The sequence below is a fragment of the Centroberyx affinis genome, unplaced genomic scaffold (assembly GCF_046629955.1).
Source record: "Centroberyx affinis isolate AG114_WGS23_722 - 3 ecotype Tasmania unplaced genomic scaffold, CSIRO-AGI_Caff_v1 ptg005625l_1, whole genome shotgun sequence".
NCBI lineage: Eukaryota > Metazoa > Chordata > Actinopteri > Beryciformes > Berycidae > Centroberyx > Centroberyx affinis.
This window is the reverse complement of record NW_027282831.1, coordinates 45,895-66,640: the sequence shown is the minus strand read 5'-3', so window position 1 is coordinate 66,640 and position 20,746 is coordinate 45,895. Positions and strand designations below refer to the sequence as shown.

General features: G+C 39.0%; 2 protein-coding genes across 3 annotated transcripts; one reads left to right on the top strand and one right to left on the bottom strand.

Moving 5' to 3' along the window:
* The first annotated feature begins 1,309 nt into the window (after window positions 1–1,309).
* On the top strand, window positions 1,310–10,741 carry LOC139667554 (protein NLRC3-like). 2 transcript variants are annotated; one of them, XM_071547039.1, is made up of 10 exons: window positions 1,310–1,359; window positions 3,538–3,663; window positions 3,908–4,021; window positions 4,214–4,289; window positions 4,464–4,692; window positions 4,911–6,690; window positions 6,794–6,967; window positions 7,178–7,351; window positions 8,490–8,518; window positions 8,784–10,741. In XM_071547039.1, exons 1-9 carry the CDS (start codon window positions 1,346–1,348, stop codon window positions 8,509–8,511), a joined length of 2,709 nt encoding a protein of 902 aa, XP_071403140.1. In that variant the 5' UTR covers window positions 1,310–1,345; the 3' UTR covers window positions 8,512–8,518; window positions 8,784–10,741. The 2 variants fall into 2 exon arrangements, with proteins under 2 accessions (XP_071403140.1, XP_071403139.1); XM_071547038.1 differs by having other exon boundaries at window positions 1,311–1,359; window positions 3,535–3,663.
* A 3,808-nt stretch (window positions 10,742–14,549) lies between these two features.
* Window positions 14,550–16,269, bottom strand: il17c (interleukin 17c). Its single transcript, XM_071547040.1, has 3 exons — window positions 16,255–16,269; window positions 15,812–16,041; window positions 14,550–14,968 (listed from the first exon to the last, which is right to left on the bottom strand). Exons 1-3 carry the CDS (start codon window positions 16,267–16,269, stop codon window positions 14,737–14,739), a joined length of 477 nt encoding a protein of 158 aa, XP_071403141.1. The 3' UTR covers window positions 14,550–14,736.
* Between the last annotated feature and the right edge of the window lie 4,477 nt (window positions 16,270–20,746).

Genomic DNA, 20,746 nt, shown 5'->3' with positions numbered 1-20,746 from the left:
CAATTAGCAATTGTCTTTGATGCTATCCCTTCTGGTGTCATTATGCTTTTTTAAAGAATATACTCTCTACCTTATCTATATCTATATGTCCTATTGAACCTGCTGACACCAATTGGAAAAATATGTTTTGATAACACTCTGACAAAGAACAATAAGTGCATCCGCACCCTGTTCCAAAATGATATACTTTCTTCATGTTTATATTTTACGGATTTCTTTTTTTTTTTTTTTCTCAAGAATATTATCTTTGGATTTATAAATATTAGTAATGAAACTAAAGACATTTACTTCATGATTGAGCTTCTAGTCATTATTCAATTTATTTAATAATCACAAATATAAATTCTCTAATTCCAAACCTCACTCAATGCCCTTAAGAAGGAGCTTGAATTATGCATTAAATCAATACGGTATTATATTGTTTTTATTTTATAGATTTATACATGTTTTATTTTGTCTATTATTTTATTTACATTAAGCTCTGTTGACATTCATATCCTCCCCCTGGCATCCTCTGTTCATGTAACTTGTACTTTAAGTCAGTGTTTCATGGCTGCATTATTACTGTTTTCAAGCGTTATTCAGATTCACAACAGAGTTCTGGGCAAACAGAATAGAAACAACATTAGCCTACAAACCACAGCGGAAACCAGCAGGATCTACGGTAGAAACCACATCAATTCAGCAGAAACCATTGAAATCACAAGTCCCCAATATTGGATGACAGAGCAGCATTCACCCACTGAGCAAAAGACATGATTTCAACGTCACATCTATGCTTTAAATACATGATTACAATGAATAAATATCTGTAAATACCATAAATATGCACCAGAGAAGTCCTGTAGACTAGCCTACAAGATAATTATCTGAGCACAAGAAGTAATTTCAACATTGCATCTATGTGTAGCTCTCATATAGTCCAGGATAATATTGTCTATGTATTTAAACTTAATTTAGCCTAGAGGCTATGGCCATTTAGACGTGTTTTAAACGTCTAATCAACGTAAAATTGCTCAGTGGGCATCTTATGGTTGGGTTGGACGAACGTCCCCTGTAAAGGGTTTTTGCATTGTTGGAATTCTGAAGAACTTCTCAGTTTATTTATTTTTATTTTCCTGTTTTTGTTTTTTTTTTAAAACGAGACTCCGAACTGTGGTGCAGGTTTAAGTCTCTCTCTCTCTCTCTCTCTCTCTCTCTCTCTCTCTCTCTCTCTCTCTCTCTCTCTCTCTCTCTCTCTCTCACTTCTGTTTATCTCTCCTCCGGACTTCCGGACTTCCGGACGTTTCCAACTTAACTTTCAGTTTCGCTTTGTATTGAGTTCGACGTGTAGGGACTTTCCAACATGGAAGAGAAAAGGTAAGATATTGTTGCCAATTTACAAGTTTACAGTGTGTTATTTTTCAGTGACTTTCTCTCAGCATATGTTACTTCATTATTTGAGCGATATGGTGAATATTGTTGGCTGGTTTTAGCTAATAATAACACTTAGGCCTATTCTGCTATTTCCAAACGTCTGAATACACACCAAAATATTAGTCATAAAAACTTTTAACCTAGTTGGCAGTTGCTTCAGTGTTTTATTACAGTAATGGATCTATATGTGGTTCTTGCTCTTGTGGGCATCCCAGTGCCATCTAGCCATAGTAAATAATACAGTTTGCAGTCCAATTTGTATGGGTGGTATTGTTTGTCTGTTCACCACTTTGTGTGACGTGGCCCGTTTGCAGACTCTCAAGTGGGAGACTCGAGTTCGATTCCCGGCAGAGGCACGTCCACGAAATTCAAAGTGAAACATTTGGAGCTTTTGTTTGGATGGTGCTTGTATTTTTGTGTGGTCAGAAGGTGGCCCCCCAAGTGGCCTTCATGTGACGCAGTTTTAATTTAGATTATATAATAGATGAGTACCCTAGTGGACGAACAGTAAAACTACACCACCAACAGGTTACGCAGGGAGTTTTATATCACAGACCCCCCGAAAGACGCACAAGTCCACGGACCCTCATTTGATAAGATTTAGTCCCAGGTTTTGTTGTTGTTGATTTAGTATTGAATTGTACAACTGTCTAAATGGAGATAACAGTGGTGAGAGTGACACTGATTACTCTAATTAGGTTTTTACATTACATTACATTAAGTCATTTAGCAGACGCTTTTGTCCAAAGCGACTTACAATAGTTCATTTTGTCAACAGTAGGCTAACCAACTGTGCATCACAGACTTCATCAGCTAAGAAGATAAGATACGTTTTTCCACCCACACCCACACGCTGACCTCAACGTAAAAAGTGTCTATATGGGTGAAGACTATAGGCTACACATAGTTATATTTACACTTTTAAAAATGTACGCTGTTGGAGGGTTGCTGCTGACTCTACATATTAAAGTTTAACACTACTCGAGCCTTAACTCTGTTGGAGTTGCCTTCATATTAACACTATCAGGTGCACATTTCATAATGCACAATTACATCTATTAACACTGTAGAGATGTAAATAATTCACCCGCCCCCACCATGCATGCCCACATGGAAAATGCATGCGGTGCATAATAATTATTAATACTTCAGACATTGCATTGCATTGTGCAGGCACTGACAAAACTTGGAATTGGTTGATTGCTGTTAAGAAAGTACAGTCACTGTTGATGCTTCTAATAGTGCCAAAGCCAGTATGATTATGTCAGAAAGACTTGCCCAATGCCTTCCTGTTATCTCTATTGCTCAAGACATTCTCCATAACTCCATAACTCCACTGAATACATAACAGAATTATAACTTTATTAGTCTTTGCACCAACTTTTCTACTTTTATTCAGTGTTGTTAACTCTACTGTAGAGCAAAACAAAAAAGTGGACCTAAAGGCCCATTCACATCTAGAAAGATAACTATATATATAACTATAAAAAGATTTAAATCGTCATAAGTAATTAGAATGCCTGTGTAACTATAAAAACATCCAAAAGGACAACTATAACTATATCCTTAGTTCTATTTTTGATGCACTATCCTAAATATCCTTTGACAATGATGATGTCATCACATAAACACACAAATAAAGAGGTACTAACACTTTTGAATAGATCGTTTACTTGATATACAGATCAAATTTTTGCCCTTCTAGCTCCAAGACCTGGATATACACTCACTGTTGAGTGCCACACACTATAGGAATATTGTAGGAATGTTGTATGTGTGTGTGTGTGTGTGTGGGGGGGGGTATTTACTGAATAAATGCTGGGCATTTATGCTTGTTACTAAAAGTGTATTCATATATTACAATCTACAACTTCAATAATTTACTACTATTACTGTATTTAAATTCCATCACTGGAGTAAATTGTGTGTGTTGGACTTGGATTTGAAACATTATAAAAACACATGAGTTGGTTATTGGGTTGTTTGTTGATGGTTGTGTCTCCCTATTAATTTGAAAGAAAATCAAAAGAAGTAAGTCAATATAATATAATAATACTACTAGTAATAATTATAATAATGTAATGTTAGCATTAACACAAATGTCTTCTTGAATATCAGTAGAAAAGAACCAATAGAAAATAAAAGAAGAATGGAAGAGAGACCAGACTCCCCCGGACCCAGCTGTGTGTCCATAAAGATGATTCACCCTGCTCATTTTAAAGATGAACACCATCCCTCTGAAAAAGAGTAAGTTGTTATTGTTGAAACATTGTGTTCTTGTTTACTTTTTTTTTTAATCTTTATCCAGGGAGGTTTGCTGAGCTCTATTCTCTTTTCCAGCCCCTCCCTGCTTCAAAGTCATATGAGTCCCATACATTCACACATGGGAGCTGCCCAGTACAACCAGTTTTTTACTGATGGCCACTTGGAGTTGCCCAGTACAACTCGTTTTGTACTGCCATTATGTTTTCTCATGACATGTTTCTACCAGGATCCAGCAGGAGAGACCAGATTCCCCTGGACCCAGCTGTGTGTCCATGAAGAGTGACTGGTCTATGAATGTCCCTCTTGATTTTAAAGATGAACACCATCCCTCTGAAAAGGAGTAAGTTGTTATTGTTGGAACATTGTGTAACTCCACTGGAAAGATTTGGGGATGACGGTCTTTGCTCTAGGGCACTTTGGTTGAGATTGTTGAGGGAGGGGAAAGCGATATCCATTCACTCTCACACTGAATTTCCAAGCTGTGTGTGTGGGTTCATATCTGGAGATGTAATATGTCGTGTTTTGTCACCAGACACCACCCGGAAAGGTCAGAGGTTCCTACTGGTCAGTCTGCCCAGGACACTCAAACAGACCTGGCCTCCATTATGGTGTGTAAATGTACAGTGACACCTATTAGTTCACCTGCACATGAAATGGAAAAACAGCCTTTCTGCTCATAATAGTCCTCATGCTACACTCTTTAGACCAAAAGGCTATAACAGATGGTTTGGATGTCACCTTCCATGAGTTTTGTATGAAAGTTTAATATTATTCTGTTGCAGATCCTTGAGGAGAACGTTCTCACTTTTGTGAAGAACGAGCTGAAGAGCCTCCGGAGGGTTCTGATTCCAGATTACCCAGAATGCTTAGAGAGGCAGAGGGAGGATGAGGAGGTGGTGGACAGTGAGAAGAAAGAGCAGAGGAGGCGTGCTAGAGAGAGAGTTGTGAAGATCACACTGCACATCCTGAGGAGGATGAAGCAGGAGGAGCTGGCCGACTATCTGGAGAGCAGTAAGAGGCTTTTTATTCCCAGGTTTAACATGATCTGTAGAGTAAAATGGTGGAAAATGGAAGTGGAATGGAAATATCAGATTGAGTGGATGAATAATGATAAAAAATACTCTGAACAAATACGATGAAGTTGAGAAATGCATACATTTACCAGGAAATGTTTCTTAAATTTACTGAAACATCCACTCACTGATGTTGTCTGTTGTTTGTTCATTCAGAAACTCTTGCTGCAGGATGCCGGCATAGACTCAAATCTAATCTGCAAAAGAAATTTCACAATATGTTTGAGGGCATTCCTAAACCAGGACAGCCAATTCCTCTGAATCAGATCTACACAGAGCTCCACATCACAGAAGGAGAGAGCGGAGAGGTCAATGATGAACATGAGGTCAGACAGATTGAAACTGCATCCAGGAAACCGGTGAGACCAGAAACACCAATCAAATGTGAAGACATCTTTAAACCTTTACCTGGAAAAGATCAACCAATCAGAACATTGATGACAAAGGGAGCAGCTGGCATTGGGAAAACAGTCTTAACACAGAAGTTCATTCTGGACTGGGCTGAAGACAAAGCCAACCGCAATGTACAGTTCACATTTCCAATCACTTTCCGAGAGCTGAATTTGCTGAAAGGGAAAAAGTACAGCTTGGTGGAACTTCTTCATCACTTCTTCATTGAAACCAAAGAAGCAGGAATCTGCAGGTTTGACAAGTTCCAAGTTGTGTTCATCTTTGCCGGTCTGGATGAGTGTCGACTTCCTCTAGACTTCCAGAACAACGAGATCCTGACTGATGTTACAGAGTCAACCTCAGTGGACGTGCTGCTGACAAACCTCATCAAGGGGAACCTACTTCCTTCTGCTCAGCTCTGGATAACCACACGACCTGCAGCAGCCAATCACATCCCTCCAGAGTGCATTGACATGATGACAGAGGTGAGAGGCTTCACTGACCCACAGAAGGAGGAGTACTTCAGGAAGAGATTCAGAGATGAGGAGCTGGCCAGCAGAATCATCTCCCATATCAAGATGTCACGAAGCCTCCACATCATGTGCCACATCCCAGTCTTCTGTTGGATCACTGCTACCGCTCTGGACCATGTGTTGAAAACCAGTGAGAGAGAAGACCTGCCCAAGACCCTGACTGAGATGTACATCTACCTCTTGGTGGTTCAGTGCAAACAGGGCAATGTCAAATATCTTGGAAGAGCTGAGACAGATACACACTGGAACACAGAGACCAGGAAGATGATTCAGTTTCTGGGAAAACTGGCTTTTGAGCAGCTGGAGAAAGGCAACCTGATCTTCTATGAGGCCGACCTGGCAGAATGTGGCATTGATATCAGAGCAGCCTCAGTGTACTCAGGAGTGTTCACACAGATCTTTAAAGAGGAGCGTGGGCTGTATCAGGACAAGGTGTTCTGCTTTGTCCATCTGAGCATTCAGGAGTTTCTGGCTGCTGTTTATGTCTTTCTGTCATTCACCGACACTGGTGTCAATCTGCTGACAGAAAATCAGTCAACCTCCCCATCGTCCTCGCAACACTTCTACCAGAGTGCTGTGGACAAGGCCTTACAGAGTCCAAATGGACACCTGGACTTGTTCCTCCGCTTCCTCCTTGGCCTTTCACTGGAGACCAATCAGACTCTCATACGAGGCCTGCTGAAGCAGACAGGAAGTAACTCCCAAACCCTTCAGGAAACAGTCCAGTACATCAAGCAGAAGATCATGGAGAATCCCTCTCCAGAGAAAAGCATCAATCTGTTCCACTGTCTGAATGAGCTGAATGACCGTTCTCTAGTGGAGGAGATGCAACCGTACCTGAAATCAGGAAGTCTCTCCACAGACAGACTCTCCCCTGTTCAGTGGTCGACTCTGGTCTTCATCTTACTGTCATCAGGAAAGGAGCTGGATGTGTTTGACCTGAAGAAATACTCTGCTTCAGAGGAGGCTCTTCTGAGGCTGCTGCCAGTGGTCAAGGCCTCCAATAAAGCTGTGTAGGTGCAAAGATAACTGCATACATTAAATATATGAAATGTTTTGATAGAGGAGAAAATAGAAACATTTTATTGTTTGTCTCTGTCACAAATGCTTCTTCAGGCTGAGTGGCTGTAACCTGTCAGAGAGAAGCTGTGAAGCTCTGGCCTCAGTTCTCAGCTCCCAGTCCTCTAGTCTGAGAAAGCTGGACCTGAGTGACAACAACCTGCAGGATTCAGGAGTGAAGCTGCTCTCTGCTGGGCTGGCAAGTCCAGACTGTAGGCTGGAGACTCTCTGGTTAGTAATCCTGAACCTGTTCAACATGTGACCATTTAAATCCTGGTTGACATGCAGGTTAACAGGATTTTCTCTGCTATGATTTTCAGTCCAGTTGTTGCAACACCCAGTTGTTACAACAATAAAGAATGATTAGCAAACTATGTATCAATGGAAGAAAACTCAAGTGTGTGTGTGTGTGTGTGTGTGTGTGTGTGTGTGTGTGTGCAGGCTGTCAGGGTGTCAGATCACAGAGGAAGGCTGTGCTTCCCTGGCCTCAGCTCTGAGCTCCAACCCCTCCCATCTGAGAGAGCTGGACCTGAGCCTCAATCACCCAGGAGCCTCAGGACTGAAGCTGCTCTCTGCTGGACTGGAGGATCCACACTGGAGACTGAAAACTCTCAGGTATGGAGAGGCTTGCTACCACTCACTGACAATGCTTTATACAGTAGAAGCGAACCATTTTAGTTTAGTTGGGAACCATTTTCTCAATCATACTGTAAAGCTGTGTAATATTGTTTCATTTTTTAAAGAGTAACTAAACCCCAAACTCAAATCTTTGGTGAAGCCTGACATGCCTAACCCTAACCCTAACCCTAAACCTAACCCTACTAGTGAAAAGTAGGGTACTGAACTGGCCCTCTGCTATTGGCTGGTCTTTGTGCCAGGTGATGTCACCACCTGTTGTACTCTATAGAGGCTGACATCACCTGCCTCAAAGACCAGCCAATAGCAGAAGGACAGTTCAGTACCGTACTTGTCACCAGTAGGTGTCAGGCTTCACCACAGCTTTGGGTGAGGTTTAGTTACTCTTTAATGGTGCATATGACTGATGTCATTCACTCATTCAATGAGTCAATCATTCACAGGGAAGGTTATTAAAGAGGCATTAAGTAATCATGTCAGAGCTAGGAGGTCTGTATATGAAACAAGACAGAAAAGATAATGTTTTCACCCGCGTCTGTGTTTGTCTATCCGTCCGTCTGTTAGCAGGATATCTCAAAAAACGTAGGGACGGATTAGCACAAAATATGGCATGAAGGTTGGTTATGGCCCAAGGAAGAACTGCTTAACTTTTCATGTTGATTGGCCAAAAGGGGGCGTGGTGGTGGGCGTGGCATATCACCGAAGGTGCGTAACTTCAGAACAGATTCACATAATACAACTTTGACAAAAGGTTGTGCAGGGAACAACCACTTGGACCACATTTTCTAGTTCTGTTTATTTTCAACAGTTTCAGTTTCAACAGAACAGTTTTCACATGTAGCAAACATCACCCTTTCACAAGAGTGGAATACACACTTTTGTTTTATTTACTTTAAATTTTGTTCCAAAACAGAGTATGGACCGGAAAGTTGAGCTTGAAAGCCAGCAATCTCAGCAACTAGCAAGAAATCACTTATTAGTTGGAAATGATCAACAACCCTATCAACCCCCGCAGATATATTATGGTCATTTTGTGCTTAGGGGCAATAAAAACATTATTCCTCCTTTTTCCATTATCAAAGATAATATGCTGACATTACTTTTTTTTATCCCTTAGGGTGCACCATGTTACGGAATGATTGAAGTGTAAGTGTGAATTTAGTGTTACTCCTGAAAACAAAGCAACACACATTAGGATAATAGCTATTAGGATGGAAAGCCCATTTACACAGCAGTATGTGACATCCATTCATTTAAATCCACTGTGAATAAAGATGATGGTTGACATTGTGACATCATGAAACTGCTAAGAACCTAACAGTCAAGATGTTAATAAATCAGCAAAAAAATATACATAACAGGTATATTAGATGACAAAACTGCTGTTGTGTTGCCTTGTTCTTCCCATCAGATACCTGTGAACTCACACTGGATCCAAACACAGCAAACCTCTTTCTGTTTGAGAGCAACAGAAAGGTGACATGGATGGAAGAGAAGCAGCCATATCCTGATCACCCAGAGAGACTTGGCCACTGGGAACAGGCAGGGGCGTACCATGAATTTCTGGGCCCTGTGCAAATGCAGTCTCTGTGGGCCCCCTTCCCATCTCTTGAAGATCTTTGAAAATAATCACGTCAGCTATACATAAGAAACGATGTAGGCTTACCCCTCTACAAGCATGGAACATATCCTTAGCCTTGTAACCTTATTATAATATTCAATAGCAGGCTATTTTAAGCTAGCGTGGTGAATGTCCGTTTCAGCTTTGCTACAAACAAATGCTTGGAATGACTTTTAGCAGCAACTTTAGTCTGCATCTCTTATAAGTTCACCTTGTGCCACGTCTTCAACATCAGATGGTGGGGGACCTGCAGCTTCCCTCTCTGTGGCCATTTCTGTATATGAGGGCCATGTGTTTCACCACATTAAAGCTTGGTCTAAAGTTGACAGATAACCTCATATTATATCACTCCAAAGATTAATGTTAATACTGCACTGAATTCTATGATATTCTGTAGCAGGCTATCATATTCTTATAATAATAACCTCATATTATATCACTTTGTGCAAACATTTATGTTAATACTGCTCTACTAACGTTTCACCGTCCCCCTGCCCGCAACACTCATCCCTCTCTTCCCCCACCCCCACCCCAGGCGCCCCAGGGAACAGGCACTGTGTACTGAGGGTCTTTCTGGGCGCTGTTACTGGGAGGTGGAGAGGACAAGGCAGGTTGATAGAGGTGTAACTTAATAGAGGAATGAGAGGGAGAGGAGAGGGTGATGACTGCTGTTTAAGCCCTTCATTCCCGAATGCATTTGACATTAATATTTGTTCCCTCTGAAAATGTTCATATTATTCAGATGTTTTAATAGTATGCCTATATAACATATTAAACTGAAAATAACTTCACTGGCTTTTCTCTGTTGAACTCAGATGAGAAAGGGGCAGGGTTTGTTTCTGTTCCTCAGCCTGTTTCTGTTCCTCTGTTCCTCTGGCTGTCACACATAGAGCTGCGAAAGAGAGAGTTGCTTGTTCATATGCTTTTTGCTTGCCACAGGAATAGCCTAAACACAGATTACTAACTCAGCACTGACAAGGCCAATCACGTTTCACCGTGTTCTGCTGATCAATCAGTTTACATTAGCATACAATAAGTTCAGGGTCAAGATTTTGTTACTGTTATGTTTGTGTTTTCCTGTTATGATTTGTGTCTATACAGGGCTATATTTATGATTACACAACATCTAGGTTGTGTGTTACATACAGCTTTAAAAGCAAATGATCTGTTTTTATTCTTCATTATTATTAATAGGCCAATGTAAAACCACAGGTTTAATGTTTTAGTACCTCAACAGTAGCAATGGCAATGATAACACGGAAACAAACTTAGCATCGGCTTAGTTTTCTGTTTCAGTTTAAGCATACAATAAGTTCAATGAGCCAAGATTTTGTCAGTGTTATGTTTGTGTTTTTCTGTTATGATTTGTGCTTATAGAAGCCTTCAGAAGCTATGTGGGTGTCATAGCTAGTTGATGATGTAACATCCTATAGTGACCATATTATGGTTTGTATGTAGAAGTGAAGCTAATGCTCCAATCCTTTGCTTCTTTCACGGCCATTTAGAAGGCATAACCTGTATGTTATTCAGTTGATAATATTATCAATAATAATCTATAATATTGCAGTTTGTAATCCTTTGTGTTTGTATGTATAGAACATTAGTTACTACAGACAACTGTATGTTTATACCTGGTGTGTGCAGTATTTACATGTAGTCCACGTTACTTAGCATATATTTGTATTTGTATTTTTTATATTGGTATCATTCGTACATTTCATATTTCACATTTCAAATAAAGAGTGTCAACATCACATTGTGGTCCAGAGAGTTACTTTATATGGAGGTGTTTAACTAGTATTGTAGAACTAGTACTAATATTGATGTATATATTTTCATATTGGTTTATTACTCATTTCATTGTAAACAACGATGATAGATTGTAATCTTTGTGTAGAGGAATTCTTTTCAAACAAGCATGGTTTTAAATTTGCTGACTTTAATATATAAATGAATATTGCCCTATTACTTTGTTCTGTTGTAAGTTTTGAGCTATGACTACTCATGATCAAGTAAAATGCAATCTATGACTTATATTGTCAACTTATGTTAAGCATCTAGATTTATGAAAAAACCCCACAAAATTTAGCTAGCTATATTACAGAAAGACCACAGTCTATTTTCTTAAAGCAGCACTCCAATAGGCAGTAGATCAATATCAAGCCAGCAAGCTGGTAGACCAAACCTACTGTATTAAATCTTGACCAAAGCAAAGACAGCTCCTTATGATTCTGCCACTAAATCATTTTAAAGAGAAACTAAGAACTGAGGGTAAAGCAAGAGCTAAATGGTGAGCAGTGTTTATCTGAAGGATGCTACAGTGGGATGGCTTGGTGATGGTGGTGGGGTATGAATTTTATGAGGGGCCAATTAGGGGACACTGAAGAAAAAAGCTTGGGAAGCGAAACTTTAGAGGACCTTATGTGACAGATTATTATCTCTACTGATAGTTTGCGCAATAAAGGAGAGCAAAGAGTGAATTAGTGCATCAGTTTTTATTTCATAGAACTGCAAGAGAGAGGTAGTGGGACCCCAATAGACTATGTGCAGAGTGGCAGTGGGACCCCAGCAGGCAGTTGGAGCTCAGCAGGCAGCGAGACCTCAACAGTTAGTGGGACCTCAGCAGGCATTGGGACCCCAGTAGGCAGTGGGATTAGCAGACAGTGGGCAGAGAGGCCAATATGCAGTGGAAACCCAGTGGGACCTCAGCAGGCAATGGTATGCCAGATGACAGTCTGATACACAACCATGTGCCAAAGAGTGCAAAGAGTCTGCAGGTTTTCATTCCAACCAAAGACTACAGCAGGTGACTTCACTGATTAGCACACCTTCAACCAGAGAGGAGGAACTAATCAGTGTAACCTGGTGTAATGTTTGACGTACTGTTGTGGCAGTGGTACTGTTTATTGTTTTATTGTTTTATTTAGGATCCCCATTAGTTATTACCGCAGTAGCAACTATTCTTCCTGGGGTCCACACAAAAGACAAGACATTCAAACATCACATAATGGACAATCCACAGTATCAACAATGGTTTAGTCAGCAGGGAGCGCTGTTTATTTTACTTTCTGTGACAGTGCTGCAGTTCAGACAGCAGAGGGCGCTGTTGCTCTTTAATGTAATTTCTGTGGCAGCACTGCTGTGTAGACAGTAGAGGGCGCCATTTAACTACTTATAATACCTGTAAGACAAAGACTTGTAGTACTGATATGTAGTCAGCAGGTAGTATAACCAGCTGACAGCCACAGCCAATTAGCTGTGCATATGGTAAAACACCATATTGGTAGGAAATGCATGGCATCATGACATCATGTGTGACATCAAGGGGATACAATGAATACTCCAGCCTTTCAATAAGTGCAGTTCAACTCAAGTAAGTATATTGTGGTATGACATTAAAAATAAATTCATACATGAATAATACAAAAATACAAAATCTATAACATTTATAATGTTCTAATACCAAAAGTAATGAAGACAGTAATTACAGAAACTCAGTGGAAATAGATACTTCAAAACATTCAAGACATAAATTCATACCTAAAAATATTAATGTTATCAATAGTGTGGTTGTGAAATATTATTTCTGAGGTTATAAAAATATTAGATGAATTTTGGCAAATTTGGCAGCAAGTTGCCATGTTTGCTTTGGTAGGTTGAAGAAATTTGGAATGAATTTTCAAATTTTGTGTAGTATATTTCTCTTTTTTTTTTTTCTTTTTTTTTTCGTATTTTAGAGATTCAAAAAGAAAGTGCAGTTCTGTTTCTACCTCCCACAGTTCACAATACTGACATAGCCTTTTGTCTTTGGATGCCCATGTTTTTCTTGTGTCTCCCTCTTTCAAGTTCAAGATGATGGTCACTACTTCATATTTTTGAAAGCATTTTTATGAGTTGTATTTTGCCTGTTTAAATATTCTGCCAATTTAATTTTGTGATTAAACTGAGAATAACATTACAGTTTATTTTGTGCTTTGATTTCATTTTCCCAAAATGTAGAATCATTTTCTTTTAATTGGGTCTCAAATTGTTTCGGTTTTATTTGTACTTCACCACTCTAGCGGTGTAGTGGTGTTTCTGAACTGCAGGGCAGGATGGGTGAGGGGATCTGCTGTTGTGGTCAGTGTTTCACAGAAAAAAAAAAGCCCTTTTGTTTTTTGTTTGTTTACTTTTGCACGTGCCTCAGTTTCCTTTTTTGAAGTATTCTTTCACTTTTGACTCCTGAGAAGCTTTTCTGCAAACAGACTTAAGTGGTTTGGAGAAGAAGAGAGCAAGATACACTCAACCTGAAACTTTTGAAATGTTCTCATTGAGTGACTTCTTACCCTGCATCCATGTAAAAACCCATTATACAGATTCAATTCAAAAATGATTAAATCAGGTAGAACGTAACCAAACTTAACCAACACACTTTGAAATACAGGTAACACTCTGAAAAGAACAAAGATTATGTGGCGAAACATTCCAAAAACTGTATTTACAGCACACTCATACTTTAAAAATTAAAATGACAGATGTGGCTTTGATCAGAGAGGTTCTTATTAAAATTCTCTCTTCAGAAATGAGGAGGTGAAGTGAAAATCCTCATTCATTTCCCCACGTAAAAATACACAATCATTTTTCATGAAATGTTAACGATCCTAAAACTGCCTTCTATGAAAAGGTGACGTTATAATATATAAAAAAATTCATTTCAATAAAAACTTGCTGCCAAAAATAGAATCAGGGTAACATTTCATGCAATGCACATTGTAAAACAGTGTCATATAAACTTCCCAATGACCAGAAGACATTTTTTTATTTTTTATTAGACTTATCAAATCCCATTGGCAATAAAATAGCAATATATCAACAATAAATAAATAAATCCATAGTCTACCAGTGTCATCAAACATTCAGTTCTGCAACCTTGCACATTTGTGTATACTCCAGCCTTAAAATTCTTAAATATTTTAAATATAAAACAACAAAATAAATAGTTTCATATCATCAAATAAATAGACACCAGATAGCTTAAAAACATAAATACTATACAATAGTTAATTTCTCTGATGACCAAAGCCATCAATCCATGTGAATACATGAAGTAAAATGCCCAGTTCATGGCTACATTAGAACAGAGCCATAAACAAGTAATAATAATAAACAAGCCGGGCCTATAAAGACCTACAAAAATGCACATTACATGTATAAATTATGAGATCATCATTCCTGACAATAAATAGGCCTATGAAAAGAGGCTAATATGACTTTGACTATTATAGGTTATCTCAGGGGGGTCAGTTGGGTATAGTAAGGCATGGCTCTCTCCATAACATATAGACTAAGTGAGTCCAGATTTGAGCTTACAGTTTTTAGCATTAGAATGGAGAGAAAATGAATGGAAAATCACCAGAAATCTATTTTTTCTAAAAAAAAAAAAAGTTCCATCTAAGCTGATGGTTTGATGACCTACATCTGATAATTTATCACACTGATCAAATAATAATATCTGGTCAGTCATCGCTCATTGCTCCGCTTTTTTCTGAGGAATTTAGTTGGTTTATATCAGCAGGTTTTCTTAGTTTTGGTGGCAAATGAGATTAGCTGCAGGGACTTTGCCATAGCTTAGAGTTTAGAGAATTGCCGCCCCTGGGTTAGGCGTTCCTGAGAACTGGGATGCATTTTAAAACAAACACAACATGGAATGAGACATGGCGCTCTAACAGTAGGTCTGTGTGTAGTATCTCCTCTATGAGAGGACTTAAGCGGTCTTGGCTTTGACGCAGGTGCAGCCCACCACCACGCTTTCGGACACCGGCACCAGGCGGTATGTCCTCCCGTCCTCGCACAGCTCCTTTTTGAGAACCACCCGGCTCTGCGTTATGGGGACCGAGTTGTAGTCCATGTTTTCCTCTTTCCTCATGATGCACCCTTCGCAGAGGCACTGAGCCACGGCAAAGGTGCGCGGGAAGCGGTCCTCCTTGGTGTCGTAGCTGTAAGGGAACGAGGCAAGTCGGTGAGCAGAGTTATTCATGGACAATGAATAGTTCAGAGACTTATGGTTTGCACCTCCGCTATATTCAAATAACAGGGACGTAGAGGAGGGTAAACCCGCTTGTATCAATCGCTCTAAAGGCCAGCTCTTCATTCTCAGACATTAGGAATTGGGAAAACGAACGTAAAGTGTCTCTTTATGCGGATGATTTACTCCTATATGTTTCGGACCCTTTAACATCCATTAACAACATAACATACACGGTCAGAAATTAATATTTTGACCAGATATTTGTATTTCTTCCAATGTTTGCCTCTTTTTCTCCCATTATCTTTCTTTACAAGGGGGGTAAACCCACCGAGACTCAAATTTACCACACAAATCTTCCTGAGGTAAATTCCTAGCATATAGCATAGCAAATAGTCATCAAAAGATATAAAAGCCTAAATTGAGGCTTAAAGATCAGATAAAACAAGATGACGCTTTAAACATAACACAACGGACAATATTAGCACACTAGATCATGTCAAGTAGAAATGTATGAATGAAAAATATGAAAATATATGAATTACAGCATGGATACTGGGTGTGCAAAATAACAGCAGTAGAACATACGGAGCCAAAGAAACAAAATAAAAGGAATCAGTCATTGCTGATAGAAGCAGCTTTGGGAGTTTTAGTGGTCAATGATATTAAATGCAGGGACTTTACCTTAATGCATTGATGCCCCTGATCACATCCTATGAATACCTAGCAAGGCTAATTGCCAGATTAGATAGGAGCATTCTGAGCTCAAGTAGGTACAAGGTTGTCATAGTAGAGAAAGAATGCGAGAACTTACATGTAGCGCCAGGGGGACAGAGACCTGTCACTGATGTCTACTGACTGCTGGTAAAGCTCCACAGGACAGACAGGAGCGTCGGCCTGAGACTGGGACAGGCGCGCAGGTTCAGGGGGTTGTGGGTAATGGCTGTTAAGCTTCCTTTGAGCTTTCTCCTCCAGATCCTGTTCCTCATAGCACGGGAACTTGGACGTCAATACGGGGACAAAAAGAAGTCCAAACAACAGGATCTGCAAAGGAAAGGCAGGAGACACAACACTGTAAATTGATGGTGATTTTCTCTCAGGTAGAAAGCTGCGAAGAGCTGCTGTGCTGTCACAAAATGAAGAAGCAGAAGCTGGAGGGGAATGAGTTCATCATTTAACATGACTCATTGTTAAATGCTGCTCCCTATTAAACATCACTATTTATACAGGTCATGCCGATGTCTGCCTCACACTCACCTGTGTCACGTCCATTGCTGTGTCTGATTGCTGTGCCTTGTTAACCCAATGGGCTTTGCTTTGCTTTTGCTGGCCATAATGCTCCGGCTGCCTATTTTATACAGCCAGCCAGGGAAAAACCAGCAGTATGAGGAAATGGAACTGGTAATATTACAAGCTCCTTGACTTCCTCTTTTCCAAAGTGAGAGTAGGTAGGTGTTAGGGCTATCCCACTCATCTGGTTGACTAATTTGTTGTCATGAAATTGCATCACCTACTTCAGCACATGGGTTTTCTGCTCACAATACGCCAGGCAAGATCAGGGCTGACTCACATCGGTGATGAAATGGAATGGCATCTAGAAAAAAATGCTGTCAAACAGATCAGCTTGCACTGTGCTGCTGGAAGGGGGTCGAGATATGAATGAGTGTGTGCCAATTTGTTCACTTAGCCTCGTAACATTTGAACCCATTATGATGTCATTAGTACTAGTTTGCTGTCTATTTTAACATCTATCTGAACAATGTCAAGGTATACTAGTCTAAAGTATACACTAAAACAGCTTGTGCGAGTCAACTTTTAGACCTGTATGAGCATTTTATTCTGGAACTTCTGTTATCATCCTGTTTGAGTATTTTTCTTGCATATGAATGAAAAGGCATTCAATTCAAGAGACAAAACCACCCTATTCTATTCTATTCTATTCTATTCTATTCTATTACTCACTATTAGTGCAACATGACTGAACACAAGACAGTAAAACACTTGTATGGGCTCTTGTCACACAAATGATTTCTATATAAATATAATTATTACGATTATTATTATTATCATTATTATTGTTGTTGTTGTTATTATTATTATTATTATTATTATTATTAGTAGTAGTAGTAGTAGTAGTAGTAGTAGTAGTAGTAGTAGTATTATTATAATTCTATTCTATTCTATTCCTCACAACCAGTGCAACATGATTGAAGACAAGACAGTAAATCACTTGTATGAGCTCAGGTCAAACAAGTGATTTCTATTCTATTCTATTCTATTCTATTCTATTCTATTCTCTAATACCACAACCAAAGTGGTATGAAAAGTGGAGATGAATTAAAACTGACAAGTTCATAAGATTATGTCATAGTGCTACTACTGTTTGGATGCAGAGCTGTGGCACCTCAGCGCCCAGGATCCCAGAGGAAAAGGATTTTAACCTCGAGTTGCTTCTCCTGCCAAGAGAATTTCCAGAGGAGGCTTGCTTGGCATGTCCAGGAACGCTGCCAAGTCTCTTGTAAAGGAGATGAGGTGATGGCTATTGTTAGTAACCATTGTGGTGACAGCTGAATGAGGCTGCACCACTCTTAGAAAGACTTCATTGTCACCTTTCTATTCTTTTTACTCCACTTGTGTTACATAATTATATGGCTCTGTGATATTAATGATTGCCGTTGTTGCCGTTGCCTATACGACAACAGTAAGATTTGTTTTTCCCATGTCTTTTCCATGTATTGTATTGCATTGTATTGTAATCTACGGTATTGTGTCATTTCTAGTCTATCTATTCTAACTTGACAGGATAGCACAATACTAAAATATGTTATAATTCATATTTACGTGACCTCATTCTAATCTGTTCTATTCTAATGCAATGTCTGAGGACACTTAATTACTTGAATGGGCTTTCTTTTGTACTGTGTCATATTGTATTGGAATATATTCAATTGTATTCTATTATTATTATTCTAACTTAAGTTGACAGGATGACAAAGCACTAACATACAGTATGTTGTAATTCATGTGAATATTCTTTCTCTCTCCCTTTCTCTTTCCCTGTCTGTCTCTTTCTCTCTCCCTGTAGTCATGGTGTTGTCTGGTGGTGTAGTCATACTTGGTAATATTCCCAGGGCTACCTGCCGTGTACAGTAGTTGTTTTGGTGGATGACATAGCATATTCAAAGTGTAAATGAATCACAGATGTGGCACAATCATTAACCACAGTTCTGCCAAGTAAGCCTACTGGTTCATAATCAGCTCAAAGAAATAAACTTGTCCCAACCGGTGATTTTTTTTAAGTAAAAAAATAAAAAATAAAAAATAGTAATATCTATGAAAATGGCTTTAGTTGTAGCCATACTGCACTGTAAAAAATATTTTGGTCTAATTACAAGGTTTACGCATTTCATGACAGAATTCTATCAAACTGTATAATTCTATAGTATCTTCATTTATGAAACAAAATCAATCAGAATTTAAATAATTCAATGAATACATTTAAATGTAAATGTTTTTGTTCATTTTATCTGTTTCAGTCTAGCTGATTTTAAACTAAAGAAATTTGTAATTTAACAGTCTTGAAACTGTGTTTATTTGGATGAAATCAACATAACTTTTTTTTTTATCAATACCCACAAAGGTTAGTGTACATTTTTTTGAGCGTGATCGAAAACAAGCACTATCAATTCTAATACTGAAACTAAACAGTAAACCGTTTATCAATCCCTTCCAGCCGTGAGAGAAGGTGCCTGCGTGTGTGTGTGTGTGTGTGGGGTTGGACATAGAGACAGTGTGTCAATATAGCAGTCTAGTCTGTCAGCAGAGGGGAATACCATTAACAGCGCTGTCTGGGGCAGTTACCATTAAGTTTCAGTGGTCAGTCCCATATTAGCACATGTTCAGCAGGATGAGGACACGTCTGTCATGTACCATATAATCTTACATCTCACATTTTTCGGATGACCTTTAATGTAACCCTTATCCGATAACAATATGAACTGACAGCGATGTCAAAAAGACACAAAAATTAACAATAACAAAAGACGTCACATCTGTTTCTAACACCTTTCGGTCAAATTTTGACTGAATGCCGGTGTCTCCCAAATACCCAAGGGTGCAAATAACTCATTACATTTACCCACGTTACTGTAACTGAGTGGCTTTATTGTGCAATTGTACTTACAGTAATTTTACTTTTACTTAAGTACTGTACTTCACTACATTTTAAAACACATTCATCACAGAGTACACATTTTCTAGGCTCTCCATAAGCATCAGCAACTGGACAGTTGTAAACTGGCAAATTGTGGAGCCATTCACAGTGAGAAGAGTAACCAGGCTTCACTTTGTTTGTGCACCTTATTTTGTAATTTCCAAATGTTTCAATTCAAATAATGTAGTTTGAACCCCGTCCTCTTTTCTTTTTAGAATTGCATGGAAAAGATCACATGTGACAACGTTCTCTTTTCTAAAAGGTAACTCACTAGCTTTACTTAAAGGAATAGTTCACCCAAAAATGAAAGTGAAAGAATGAAAGAAATCAAAGTTTGTCCATATAACACACAGGGAGGTTGCCAGCACAATTTCACAGCAGCCTTCTCCAAAACAACTGAAGTCAGTGGGGACCAGTTCTTCAGAGTTCCAAAAAGACCTACAGTATATTTACACCATCATTTAGTGCAAATCTTAACTACAGCTGATTGATTTGCAACAAATAATGGTGTATAGGTCTTTCTATTCACAGTGTGATTGTTTGGCTGTTTTTGTTTTGGAACTCTAAAGAACAGGTCCCCATTGACTTTGAGTTGTTTTGGAGAAGGATGCTACCAAGTTGTGCTGGCAACCTCCCTGTGTGTTATATGGACTAACAAATTTCACCTGTGTTTCATTTGGCATGAGGGTGAGTAGATGATGACAGAATTTTCATTTTTGGGTGAACTATTCCTTTAAGTAGATTTTCACACCAGTACATTTACTCTTTGCACCACTGCAAATACCAATCACTATTTTGCTTTCTTTCCATTTTTGTGTCCTTCATGACTTTTTCTGAACATTGGAAGAAATGTTAATGTGTTGACTGCCAAAGCATTTGGTGACAAAATGAGGGGAGCAAATACAGTGCCTATAAAAAGTATTCACCCCCTTGGATATTTTCCCCTTTTATTGCTTTTATAAATGGAATCATGGTCAATAAAATGTGGCTTTTTTTGACAAGAATTTACAAAAAAAAACTCTTTAATGTCAAAGTGAAAACGGATTTCTACAATGTAATGTAAATTAATTAAAAATATATAATGTAAAATAAGTGACTGCATAAATATTCACCCCCTTCAAGTCAGTATTTAGTAGATGCACCTTTGGCCGCAATCACAGCACTAAGTCTGCGTGGATAGGTCTCAATCAGGCTTGCACATCTGGACACTGCAATTTTACTCCATTCTTCTTTGCAAAACTGCTCAAGCTCTGTCAGGTTGCACGGGGATCGGGCGTGAACAGCCCTTTTCAAGTCCAGCCACAAATTCTCTATTGGATTGGACTGGGCTTTGACTCGGCCACTCCAGAACATTCACCTTGTTGTCTTTAAACCATTTCTGCGTAGCTTTCGCTGTATGCTTCGGGTCATTGTCTTGCTGGAAAATAAATCTTCTCCCAAGTCGTAGTTCTCTTGCAGACTGAATCAGATTGTCCTCCAGGATTTCCCTATATATTGCTGCATTCATTCTACCCTCTCCATTTACAAGCCTTCCAG

What these genes read in the sequence shown, in the direction of transcription:
- il17c (XM_071547040.1), bottom strand. An exon ending in CTGTCCCCCTGGCGCTACAT is followed by an intron (nt 14,969 to 15,811) that starts GTAAGTTCTCGC and finishes GTTCCCTTACAG; the next exon opens with CTACGACACCAAGGAGGACC.
- LOC139667554 (XM_071547038.1), top strand. An exon ending in CACCATCCCTCTGAAAAAGA is followed by an intron (nt 3,664 to 3,907) that starts GTAAGTTGTTAT and finishes TGTTTCTACCAG; the next exon opens with GATCCAGCAGGAGAGACCAG. An exon ending in TGTAGGCTGGAGACTCTCTG is followed by an intron (nt 6,968 to 7,177) that starts GTTAGTAATCCT and finishes GTGTGTGTGCAG; the next exon opens with GCTGTCAGGGTGTCAGATCA.